General features: G+C 35.2%; 1 protein-coding gene across 4 annotated transcripts in view; it reads right to left on the bottom strand.

Moving 5' to 3' along the window:
* Nucleotides 1–13,526, bottom strand: part of LOC121077343 (connector enhancer of kinase suppressor of ras 2-like) — a 180,609-nt gene that overhangs the window by 30,968 nt on the left and 136,115 nt on the right. For all 4 annotated transcript variants that reach the window (XM_040572539.1, XM_040572536.1, XM_040572540.1 and 1 more), the window contains exons 14-15: nucleotides 10,040–10,074; nucleotides 1,188–1,236 (exon numbers count right to left, since the gene is read on the bottom strand). In XM_040572539.1, the coding sequence (XP_040428473.1) occupies nucleotides 1,188–1,236; nucleotides 10,040–10,074 (84 nt within the window). The remainder of the gene's footprint in view (nucleotides 1–1,187; nucleotides 1,237–10,039; nucleotides 10,075–13,526) is intronic.

Here is a 13,526-nt window from a genome sequence, read left to right as displayed (position 1 = left end):
GCATGTCCCCACCCCCACCTCACCCCCAACAGAAGCACACCACAGGAAAAAAAAAAGTGATAGAACTGAATCTGTGCTACATGAAGCTAAATTAATGAGACATCAACATAATCACAGTGAAGCAGTAGGAGTGCTGTTTAGGTGTCACAGAACCACCACATGAAAAGTTAGGCTTCGTTTACGAAATGCCCTGGAGACTAGAGGTTCAGTTACCTGTCAGGATGAAGGGAACCAAGCCTATTAATGCGAGGCTGCTTGCAAATACCTCTGCTAGTTTGAGACGGGAATTTTTAGTGAAGAACATAAACATGTTCAAAACACAGCAATCAGTGCATTCACTAGTAAAGTACACAAATCAGAGGGTACACAGTGCTGATCTCCTCAGATTACATGTAGCATATTATGTGAAGTACCACGATCCTGAGGAACAGCAACAGGTTCGAGTGCTTGCCAGGGGAGGCAGCAGGCAAGGTAGGGATTGGCAGGTAGAGTCAATATATCAATAAACACAACCACAGGTTTTCACAGACTTCAGAAAATATAGTCATACACCTTCCGCTGCTGTCACTGGTCTTTAGCATCACTGCATAAATCCCTGGGAGGCAGAACGACATCTGGTAGCTTTCAAAAGTTACTTAGTGCCTACTTAGGCAAACCAAGTACTAAGTCAGAATGAAGAAACAGGCCTTCTATAAATGAAGTTCCCACTGCTTGTCCTTTCTTTGAAGTAATTGCCAAAATATGAAATGATAAAGACGTCTATATATTTTGCGTTAAAGACCTTCAAAATTGGCACTATAAAACTCTTTGAAAATCAAAATCCCGTATCATTGAAAATCTAGATCCTGTATGTGTCTCTGACATAGTATGAGTGCTATTTAAATATCTTAAGAGTTTTTAAAATTTTCTCTTCCTTTCGGGCGACATTCTCCCCAGATGTCCCTCCTCCCCAAACTAGTACACACCTTAGAACACATAATAAGGATCCAACTAAACTTAACTAAAAGTACTGCATACACACCAACCTGCTGTGGTTGCAGTAGATACTTTTCTGAATATGGAAATTATTGCTAGGTTTTTGTTTTCAGATTTTTCATAATATAGAAAAAATTGAATATCTCTAGTATCTTCTAAAGTATGCCAATTTAATTGATAGTTTTTTTTAAAGTATTTTTATAAATCATTACCTTCCTCATGGATGTGCTTCCTTGACGGTCAATGGCAGAACTAGCATATCTGGGACAGAAAAGGGGAAAGGTGTCAAATAACTACAGAAAAAAATCGTCTGATTAATAATAAACACACAAACACGAGATGCATTTCCAAATGTATGCCTTTAGATATAAACACATTTCAAAATTATGTAAAATGTAGCACCTAAAACATGATGTTTTACACATTGTTTTCAATGAATGGTTTTAGTGTTATTAAAAAAAGCACAAAATCATTCTCAATATTCTGATTTAAAAGATTCATCTGAGAATATCTAGTTCGATTATTGGCCTAAAAGTAACCAAATTTCATCAGCCAAGATTCAAAAGTAACCAAAAGAATTCAGTGAATCTTAGGAGAAATAAATCATAGGTTTTTAGTTGCAAGGCTAGCTGTTATCTGTGCATTTCATACAGCAGCAACAACGTCTACCACAGGTATAACGGACTCCTACCTAGAGTTCACAATAAACTAGGAGAGAATAAATATTTTTAAACAGGAAAAAAAAAACAAACAGAAATGCAAATAAATATGTAGGACTGTCATCTTAGGAGTTATTTATATTTTAAAATGCAACAGCTTATGGAAAGGTATTTGAACTGATAGTCTGACATTTAGGACCTACACATGTTCCATATACTGCAAATTTGGTTCCCTCCCTTGTCATTACAGAAGCAATTTGAATTATCCTCGGTTTGATAAATATGTATCTTCCTTTGAGTTATTTTCTGGGTATCTTAACTTTAGCAATACGTAAGCAGATTTATAAGCACTAAGACATTAACGAGCATCTAACTGTCGGGCCAAATCCAACGTGACTGTCAGATGTTTGCACATAAAGGAAGTCTATACAGTTCTTTCCCTGCCACCTCCTCTTTGATGCCCTGGAAGCACTTCAAAACAGGAAATTCATGAAGACCACAGCAATTTAGCAGTTAACTAAAGAAAGATTATTTAGATAATCAGAAAAACAGTAACATTTTTGCAGTACTGATATCCTAACATTGCCTTCTTGGTTGGCAAACATGGGATGCAACAGTTCCGTTTGCTGCTGGAAGGAAGTCTAGTGATCACTTTTCATGCATCCAGAAGCAATCTTGATGTAAAGAATAGAAACCGATTCTTAGTAAGAGAACAACCAAGTAAACTGTCCCAAACTAAGCATGATGTAGGCTCCAACTGCTGCTACAGTTTAGTCATTGTGCTTGTTAACAGAAACATTGTGCTTGTTAGAGAAACTGGTATGCTGCTTACTTCTCAGAAAGGCAACTGTAGAGTAGAGTGCAGTTTGAGTTCTTTATCCCTGGAGAAGGTCCAGGAAAGTTTCAGTTTTCTGAGGATGAATGATTAGCATCCTGACACAATGGTAGTGCACGCCATGTCAGGGTAGAATGGGAAATGCCTGAGACAGCCCCAGTTCAGCAGCCCTGTTTGTTAATTTTTCTCTTGTTAAAAAAAGGGGACATCTTCTGCATAAGTTTCTCATATAAATACTATGTGCACAAAAATCTCTCTCTAGATATTTAGCAGCAGTTGTATTCCTAAATCCCTTTGATACACTGCAATAATGAAGGCTGTTAGGTCAGTACACATACAGCAGTGGTGCACCAACATTTTTAATAGCATACAGTTCTTATTCCTCAATATCAATGAGGATAGAGGAAAGCTGAAAAGGAACTCATCTGTCTCCCAAGGCAACTAAGGGGAATGTTATGGAGGTTTATGAACTCAAGAGATTTCTGAGGAAACAGATAGCCAATGTCTCCTTCAATAAAGGGGCTGTATAAGCCCCTAAGTTATAGAAGATCAGCAGTTAGCTTCTTTTGTTTTGAACCTTCATTCATGAACACAATTAACATTTTTGGTATCCACGGCATCCTGCAGCAATGTTCCATATCATTTTGCTACAGGATGCCGTGGATACCAAAAATTCATACGGATGTTAGGTGCAAAATTATTATCTATTAACTTTTATTACTTATTGTTAACTTATTATTAAAATTAAATTTATTAATTATTTTAAATTAAAATTATTTCTTTATTATTATTATTAAATTATTATCTATTAGCTTTCTCCTGGAGTTCTCTAAAGGCTAACAAAGCAGGGAAGCATCACCAGAAGCTACCCATATACAATCACAAGTATTGGGCACTGATGGAAACATGGTGCTGAGTCTGAGTCAACTTTATCTGATCCATCACAGAATTTCTTATTCTCTTCTTTTCCACTTGTGCTTTAAAAAGTAAGAAAAAACAGAGGTGGGAAAGCCTTAAAAATGTGAATGCTTTTCCATACGTCATATAAATAGAAAAAGTGCAAGAATGGAAAAGAAACCGAAAGAAATCTTTTTAAAAAGAATTAAAAGGACTACAGACATTTTAACATATTCCCCAAAATCTGTCAGCCAATTGACAGTAAACAATAGGCTAGCTTCAGTCAGCAAGACAGGAAATGGTATTTTTTCATATAATGATTTCCATTATTAAGAGAAATTAAATTTACCAGTATAAACAACTACTGCATTGTCAGCTAAAAGCATCTATCGGTCCTGAATCAAAGGAAATTTCTAGACTGCAGTGAAAAGATGGGATAACACTGATAGATGCATAAGAAGATGCATAACATTGGCACTGAATTAAAATTATAAAAGTTAATAGGTAATTCTTAGAAGTTCTGAGCTGCCTGTAGATTACACGGATTAAAAGAAAAGACTGAAAAACAAAAATGTTCAATTTACAACATTTGGTAAAGGAATGGACAGAAGCCCAAACCACTGCAAGGCAGATTTTGTCATTAATGCTCCATTTCTGTCTACCCATTGGAATGCCATAAATGCACTTCAATCCTGCTGGGCATTTTTCCCCTGATTTCTGGTCTGTTTCTTTAATCACAGCTTTGACCCATCTGGAAAGCGTCAGTTTCAATGCTTCCATTCTTTCTCTCAGCCAATATACAATATGAATAATACATCTGCTTTTTTATCTGAAAAGTCCTTGGTCAAGTTTTATTTGCTTCCATGCAAACCCAACAATGTGTCTCCGTACAGTAATCATAGACTCTTACCAGCAAAAATCTGGTAGTTATAGAAATAGCCTGCACTCAGCATTCTGAAAACTGTTCAAAAGTTATCTTATGAAAGGTCAGGAATATGTGGTCTAATGTACAATGAGCATAACTTTTCATTTGGGTACATTTTCAACAGTCTGGAAGAAATTTTTTTAAAAGGTTTTATGTCTCTCAAATACTGTTTCCAAAATTAAATTATTCCCCAGATATTCAGATCCACAGATGATAGAAGACATGCTGACCTTTCCTTCTCTTCAGACAAGTAAATTCTCTACATGGTAGTGACAGAACCAATTAATTTATACATAAAGGAACCCTAGTATGTCATCTGTTCAATTTGTCTGTATCATACTTGGTTGAGCTATTCCTCACCTTTCCTTTTATGTAAGCAGTTGTTACAGAAGTGAAAGGGAAAAGAATGAAGAGGGGGGAAAAGGCATATGGAGTTTTATAGCTATAATGGCCTAGACTGATATTTTCCAAATCAATTAGGTCAGTTGATCTTGTAAATGCTTGTTTTCATGTCCACGTATAATACTGTTTTTGAAACAAACTCCAGAAGCTAGAAAAAGGAGGACCAATCACTTATGAGTAACTTGTACCAATCTAATACAAGAGCAACAAATCAAACAGATTATTTTAGGATATTTGCAAAATCAGTCATTGCATAATATGACATAAAAACTCAAGGTTAAATGCAGTCTATCTCCAGTCTCAGTATTACCGGCATACTGACTCAGTATTCAATCAGAATGGTGCTGAACATAGAGCTAAAGTAGAAAGGCTAAGAATGAGCTAAGACAAGATTGAAATAACTGACATAGGTGGAACCAAAACACCGAATTTAGAGGACTCGAGTAAGTGTTGTGACTTTTGACTTGCATCTTAAAGGACATACAAATCAAAGTGCAATCTATTGATAAGATTTGTAATCAGTATTTCAAATGAGAAATAGTGCTATATGGTTAGAAAATAGAGATAGTGAATTACAATAAAAAAAGCAAAAGGACGAGGGATAGCAGTACTATATAGTCCAGTTCACTGTATTTGATAAAAGCTGTAAGAATCTGAAAGTACAGGCACACCTGTTGAATTATTTGTAATAAATGCTGAGAATTGTCACCTATCAAACACTGAATACATGAAATCAACAGAAGAGATGTACACCTCTCTGCACATTTGCTATCAGAGCAGTTATAGCCATTTAAAAGCATCACCAAAATTATGAGTATCGTGCATTTTCTATTAATAAAAAAAACACCTTCTTCTTTTAGTGAACAGAAGTGACTTGTTACTTCTTCATTTATTAAGCATTACTAAACAAAGCGCAACTGTGACACTCATTCCTATTTTCCCTTCCAGGAACATGTTTTCATTTTCTACCATATAAAGATAACAACACATCTTCAAGTGTCCCATAATCTCGAGCAAGGAATAGTGTTTTTGCTTGTAAAATTCAAAGAATATCTACTGAAAGCAAGGACTGATTAAATCAGCTGCATATAAATGAAGTATCCCTTGATCACATAAGCAATGCTCAAAAAGATCAGATAAAATCACTCTTACACGTTATCAGTCCTCTTAATTATAATATCCCAATTCTCTTTGTATTACCTTCAGGGTCACTAAATCCACCATTAAATGAAAGTTATAACTCTATCAGAACAAACTGGCATATCTTGCTAGATTGCTATCATTTTGGCTTCTCCACAGGTGATAGGATACAGATAATAAATCCCCAAATGATGGCCATGAATACAGTCTAGAAACAAGAATAATTATTTTAAATATTCCTTACCTTTTACCTCGTCTTTGGTATCTAGAATAGTTACAATCTATATTGTTTACTTTCTTAAGCCCCTGATTAAGGGAGCTCTGGCAGTAAGGGATTATAAACTAGAAGCAATATAAAACGATTCTAATTATAACAAGCTGCTAATAATATTTTCCATTGATTTGAAAATCATTTTAGACACTAATCACTTCTTTGATTTATATTTAATATTTGACCAAACAGAGCAACCCAAATTTGTCTTCTGATTATACAAATTTTTAAGAATTTTGTAATCTGTGAAAATTTCCAGTATGCTTAAATTAAATTAAAAAAAAAAAAAAAAAGACAAGCATTTAGCAGAGTTTACTCTTGGGACAGAAATAACTTAACAGGGTATAAACTGTTAAGTAGTGTATTTCACTACTGCAGCGATATAACCTTCTCTGATCATTCTGACTGGGGACCTATCTGGAATGTCCCACTCGATGCACAGACTACTTTCAGAGCTTTTGTTGCAAGTCTGCTGTAAGATAGTCCCTGTTTCATAAAGTTACCTAAACGTAGGATCTCAAAATCCTTGCACAGAAGATTCAAGAGAGAATTTTGAAGCTGCTGCTTAAGCATTAGGGGCTATAGTGAAGCCAGCATTTGAAGATAGTCCCTGCTGTCAGCTGGATATCTAGAAGCATATGGGAATCCAAAACACAGAGTTTGAGTTAACACCTCCATTAATCCACAGCAGCTGAGAACTAGAAAATGGCATATCACAGCCACTGAGATGATAAACATTTTTAGGTATTAATATTTACAAAGACATAGCCTCTTATGAAAAAGGAGCTGAGCAGTACTTCTACATGCAAGCAGTCATAAAGTAATAGTTTTAAAAACCATTTATTCAGCTAGCAGTTGGGCAATGCATGAACGATACCATTCTTTTTGCCTTCTTTTCCTGGCAGGCCTCTGTGGTTAGCAAGTTAGTAAGATCTTCAAAACCCAAGGTCATTGTAATTATGTCATGGTTTACGTTACAGATGCACATCTAGAATTCACAGATGTCAAGGCTTCCTCTTACTAGATTTTTTTTCCTGAAGTAAAATTAAGATCAAAGAACACGATGAACACTAAGCACAGTCAAAGGTCTGTGCACAGAACAGCTGCAGCAGCAGCTACACGTTAGATGCCTATTACCACTTTCTCAGCCCTGAAACAATAACAAACGGGGTGAACTGCTTCTGGTAGAAAGGAAAACAAATTAGCTGCTTCTTCAGGAACCATTTAATTCAGCTTGTCTTCTTAAAACCTAGGAGCACTCACACATTTAGTGATCCTACCTGCAATTGCAGAGGGTAATTTCCTAAATCATGACACCTGCTCAGAAGTGAGTCTCAAATTCTCCAGGGGTGACCTACTTTTCTATACACAATATTGCTTAAAAGTACAGCTCAAATTTTCTACATTGGTCAGAAAGGGGTAGAGTTTAATGTGTGAATGGCCAGTATCTTACAATGAGGAGTGTCGATGCTCTGCATAGACAGTGGAAATTTAGCTAGCCCTATGCATAGGGCAGGGCCAAACACATCCAGAAATGTTCTGAAGAGAGTTTTAATGTACAAATATCTCCATTTTTTCTGCTCAAGTCTAAGAAAAGCTACTACGTCAGCTTTACATTCTACTACTCTGAATTGTTTTATAAGCTAGATTTTATAAGCTGGAAACATTCTGTAGTCTCATATTTCTCACTCATCTGTTTTTTGGTGTTTGGCTAGTGTTTGTTTTTGGCTAAGGTTTATGCTAAATATTCCCTGCAGAATGATGTATATTCTACTACAAGCAAAAAGCATCTTTCTTACAGCTTTTGACAACTTCTTTTTAGACAAATAATGCAATCATATCATGAAAACTGCATAAATAGTCTTATTTTCATTGACTGTACAGTTATTTTATCCATATACGTGAAGCTACCCAGTGTTTGTCTCCAGCATCCCAAAACATTATTATGTGTGTATTGTTATCTCAGCTGATTTTAAGCTGAAATGTTTTCATTTAAAATTATTTGAGCCCTTAAAAGGAGGTGATTAGGAGCAAGAAGATATTTTTCTGCTTCTTTTAAAATATTTTTCAAAGTTTTGAGAAGATACAAAACGATCATGTTTTGGACCTAAAATATAAAATGTGTGGGAGAAAGATTAGAAAAGGGAGTCACTCTATAAAAGAACATGATTTGCTAGGCCCATGTAAGTTTTCCAAAATTTCATTAAGCCATATGTCCATGGAAAATATGGCAGAAGTCCAGTAGAGATTTATGTCCTGTCCACCAAGGATGCTCCATCTGGATTGTAATGCCCCTGCCAAACTGAGCATGTGCGATCCTCTCAGAGTAATTAGGCATGTTTTGCTCTGGGAAGAGCAAAATTTCTTTGCAACTCTTCCCTGTGACTGCAAGAAACTGTGGGAGTGGAGAAGAAAAACAAAAAAAGGGGGCTGTGGAAAGTCAGGTAGGAGGCATCTGAGCAGCCATACTGGGATGAGGAAGGATGTAAAAGGGAGTAACAAAAAGCAACAAGAAACAAATGTGAGGGAAGAATAGGATATCATCATCTGGCATGACAGAGTTGGAATAGAAGACCAAGTCCAAACAGTAAGTAGGTGAGATTTCCAGAAACCCTTAACTTCTGAAAATTCCAATGTAAGAAGGGCGAAAGATGAAATCTAATTGCTATTAAAAAAAAAAAAAAAGACACATTTTTTCTTCTCATACAATAATTCCTGTTTTACAAGATGGATGCTGCTTTGGCTCTGAATTGGGTCTAAATACCAAGTCAGACTATACTTAATTTATTGCAAAAATAAGAACCTATACTTAGATGTTGAGATAATGGACTACTACATGGTGTCAATAGAGAGACACGACTGTCCTTATAAGATAAAATAGAATTTTACCCAAGATAAACTCATTTTAACTCTATCTTTACATCACCTTCATCTGAGGTAATACTACTACTCAGCTGAGTTGAATGCCATTTTAAACATGCAAACTACAATGTTTAATACACAGACATAAAAATGCTGACACTCCTGAAAAATCAGGCACCAGGTCACTTGTGTTTAGTGACGAACAACTACTTTTGTTGTACCTCAGGGTTTTAACTGTAATGTAGTAAAATTTATAATACTGAAGAAAACTGCCAATTGTAAATCCTTTCAATTGATGAAAGCGTTGTAAAGAATTTTTTTTTTGTATTCAGTGCATGGCTTAGCTTTGTAAACAAGTTTAGGCCATATATGATGAAAAGATCAAAAAAGAATAATTATCCATATGAACACACTGCAATAAACCTTAATTATGGCATTCCATGATACCGAAGTATCTGTTACTTCAAACTTTTTCTTTAAATATGATATATTGGATGCAACTGAAGTATTCGGTACATACTTCACCAGGTAACAGCAAAGGAAGACAAAATTACTATAGTATTCATTAGAATTAGTTGATTAAATTCAAGTGTAAGAGAAACTTAAGTCCTCATTCTTAGCAGTTATCAAATATGAGACAATTATAAACAGTAACTTTTGTACATACTGAATTACGTGTTCATTGGAAAATTCTGCATGTTATTTCAAAAATTAGGTGAGTCATGCATTTTCATCCTCAAACTGATTCTGAAAAAATAATTTAAAAAAAAAAAAAGCTGGGGTGGGAGACATCTGCTACTTTGTAGTAGGATCATTTTTTTACCCTCGTAATTTTTAATAATTTTACATCTGATGTGTTTTGAAGGAAATTCAACCTTTGTAATCTATCTTCATATTTGACGTAGTTAGCAGGTGAAACAGTTGTGTCATTTACTTAATGGTATTAATGCTTTTCTCACTAAGACCTGAAAATTTATTCCTCAAATATTGCAACTAAATTTCTACAATAATTACATGTAATTCATAGATAGATTATATATCTATTTAAATACAAAATTAACAGAAGTAATTACCTTTCAGTATCTCCACTGACTGTGTCCCCTGCTCTCTGTAGAGAAAAACAAATAAAATTAAGCAAGACTAAAAAGTACACTTCCTTGCTGCACTCAAGGTTGTGGTAACTTCAACTGCAGTGAAAGACACAGAAGCAAACCACAGTAGTCATTCTGTAACTCTAAGGAAAAGGAAATGGAAAATTTTAATTTCAAACTAAATGTTATTTCACAATGAAGATCATGTATAAGGCAACTTAAATCTACACAATATTGCAAATAATCTCAGCTGCTGTAGCATTGTAACCAAAGCTCTTCAAAATAAGAAAGGAAGCTAAAAGGTTAGCATGTCAACGTTTGCAAAAATGTTAAAATGTGAAAGAGAGCTCTAGATTGTGTTAGATGTAAAGGATGAATATTGCAATATAGATATCACAAGAAAACTGTAGAGGATTTTAAGAACAATGAGGAACCTGTCATCAAAACCTTCTTCAATATCATACTTACCTAGATTTACATAATTTGATTTCCTACACTGAAGTTATTCATCTAAGGTTTGGAGATGAACATGTCTTTTAGGAGTGATTCAGCATTAAAAATAAAATCTTCAGACTGCTTTTATTATTTAAAACCAAACTTTTTGATGGACAAATTTTCCCACAGTAAAAAAGCAGTTTCTCATCATGAAATACAGAAACTGACGCTTGAAATATCTTAGACTTTAAATCCTTTCTGAATAACCAAATAGGAAACAGGTTTATTTTTGGAATTCTAGTGCTTGTGTTTTAACATCACTACTTTAGGTACACTGTAAAGATATTTAATCACACACGACCTCAGTAAGCAGTCACGAAACATAACTGCATACTTCACACGTGAAAGACAGGAAGTCTGCTGGTTCTATTTTTAAGCCGGCCTGTTCTGTATTTAACTACATAGACCATAAAACGTATATTCCAACACATAAGGATTTCTAGTAAAGTTTTAAAATGTTCAGGGGACAAGCATTAATTTTTCCACCTCCTTCCTTCACATATCCCTCTGGTGTATCCATGCAAAGAATCATTTATCATCCTTTACCATACCTTTTCTACTGTGGACAGTAGATGGTTTGCCACTGGAAGCAGCCAGAAAACCTTAAAGTACGACAGTCCGTGTGTCAATCATCAGGGCATGCTAGTATCCCAATTACCTATGATGTCCCTCATGTTCCTGCTTTCTCTATAATTATAAAATTAAATAAACAAATAAATTTATGATAGACCTTACAATAGACCAAACCTAAGTTTTCTACAGGATGTAGGAGCAGCTACAGCAGTTGGATCTCCTTACCGAGTTAAGTATTTATTACAGACAATGTGGAAGACCATTCAAATAAGGCAACTGAGGAAGAGTATTGAAATGGTGCCCTCACGCTTAGAAGCAGGGAGTTCTCCCACATTCCTTTTGGAATTCAGGTGATGATAGGAGATCCCCATAGAGTAACTGAGCTCTAACAGGCTTTCCTGTTTAACCTGAGTGCTATAAATGACTTAACCCTTCTTAGAGTATACCTGAAATCTAAAGCGTAAAGAACATACAAAAATGAAAATATACTATCCAGAAATATTCATCAAATTTTCTTGAAAGAGCCTGAGAGATAACAGCATACATCTATAGCAAAATAGCTGTTTGAAGAGCTTCAGGAAAATCCTGCACAATAAATGTCAGATTTCTGCTGCTCTTAACGCACTATTAAACATGAACGAACCGATCATCCCTGAAAATACCATGGACAGCACAGTAAAATATATTGTGCGGCCAACCAAGTAAAAGAACTCTGACAGCAGTACTACCCATACTATTGTTACCAAAGTAAAGTTTATTCATACTAAAAGGCTCAAGGATTTTCTTCTCATGTCCCTCTGCCTTCTCATGTTACTACCTCTAGTGACTAGGAAAGTAATTTCATCAGTTCAAGTGTACTAATTCTTAACAGGTAGAGGTCTTGCTTTTCTAGCACTGCTTCCAAATTAAAGTGTTTCCAAACCAAGGTTTATTCACTTTCTCTCCAAATGGGACTCATCCCATACTCTCCTTCCCTGACAAAGCTAAGATACTTCCCCCTGTTCACACTCTGCTGGCCTACTTCTTTTCATCACTTATATTACAAACTTTCACTACCACTACAAAATACACCTATACCATGGGTGATCATCTTGGATCAGTGTTCCAAGATTCCTTTTGATCAAACAGATCCCATTAGTACAACTGCAAACGCTTGTTTGGATGTTGTGAACTCATATACATTAGACTGAAAAAGAAATTAGTGAAATATGCTTCTGCTCATAAAATGTATTTTTCTAATAGTCTTTTCTTTCAACACCACTATTTTAATAGTGCATTAATGACCACTAATTTTCAAAAATATTGAATAATGTAATCAAATTAACTAAAGGATTTAGCAGGCTTCTTTCAGCAACTTGCATGTCATTTTTATGAGCAGTTGCTTCTTACATTGTTATGCTCCTGATACGTAGAGAACAAATTGCCTTATCCTAGTTCTCAAACTAAAACTTTACTTCATCTTACTAAATGTCACGTTCATGACGAGTAGACATGTGGGAGGCTCATGAAGCACAAGTCTTGCTATGCTGTCACAGACCATAAAGCACAAATTCAGTGAAATTCAGGTCACTGGCACCTATCAGCCTTCTTTCAAGTAAGCTTCACGTTTATGTGGCTCCAGCAATTTCACTGGATCTATTTCCATTTCTACTCACGGAATTCAGAAGGTGAATAAAGCTCATACATTCTACCAAGCAGATCTGATGATCCTCTCCCATCTGGAGAAACTCTTATTTACCTGAAGGTTCTATAAATAATCGATAACTAAGTAAATCATATAAAATCACAGAAAGCGAAAAACCTCTGAATTGCAAAGAGTGTAAAGATGTTTAAAAGTCATTGTTTACTTGTTAAAAGTGGGAGACTAGAACAGTTGGTAATGAGACTAGAATAGTTTGATAATGAGAGTCACTAATTGCAATGATCAAATGAAATATATTCCATCTGGATATGTCATATATTCAGATGCAAAATAGATTTTCTTTTACCTTTATTATAAATACTGTTTTCCTGTACTTAGATATTTAATGCTCGACAAAAAATATTTCTTTGGCTGCTTCCTTAACTCACATATTCATTATCCTAAGCATTTCTTTACACTATGCTTCATCAGAAGTGAAACAGTAGCCTTGCTGCCAGGGGCTTTATTTATCTCTCTAGCTCAGTGAGCTGAAGCCTAAGCCATTCAAGATGTAACGCTTGCAAAATTATTATGCTCTGCTAAAAATGAAAGCTGCCTTTGAGGTTTTTCTTCCACTCTCGTTGAGGGGAGAGATAATAGACACAGGAAATAATCTTATGCAAGCTACATGCGTGTACAATTCCAAATCATACTCAATTTTTAAGCTGAAAAAACTGTGACAGGTGAAAAAATTAGCTAAGGACAGAAGGAAAATATCCA

The sequence above is a fragment of the Cygnus olor genome, chromosome 13, assembly GCF_009769625.2.
Source record: "Cygnus olor isolate bCygOlo1 chromosome 13, bCygOlo1.pri.v2, whole genome shotgun sequence".
Lineage (NCBI taxonomy): Eukaryota > Metazoa > Chordata > Aves > Anseriformes > Anatidae > Cygnus > Cygnus olor.
Note: the sequence above shows the minus strand (reverse complement) of the source record. Positions and strands in the feature narration are given on the sequence as shown.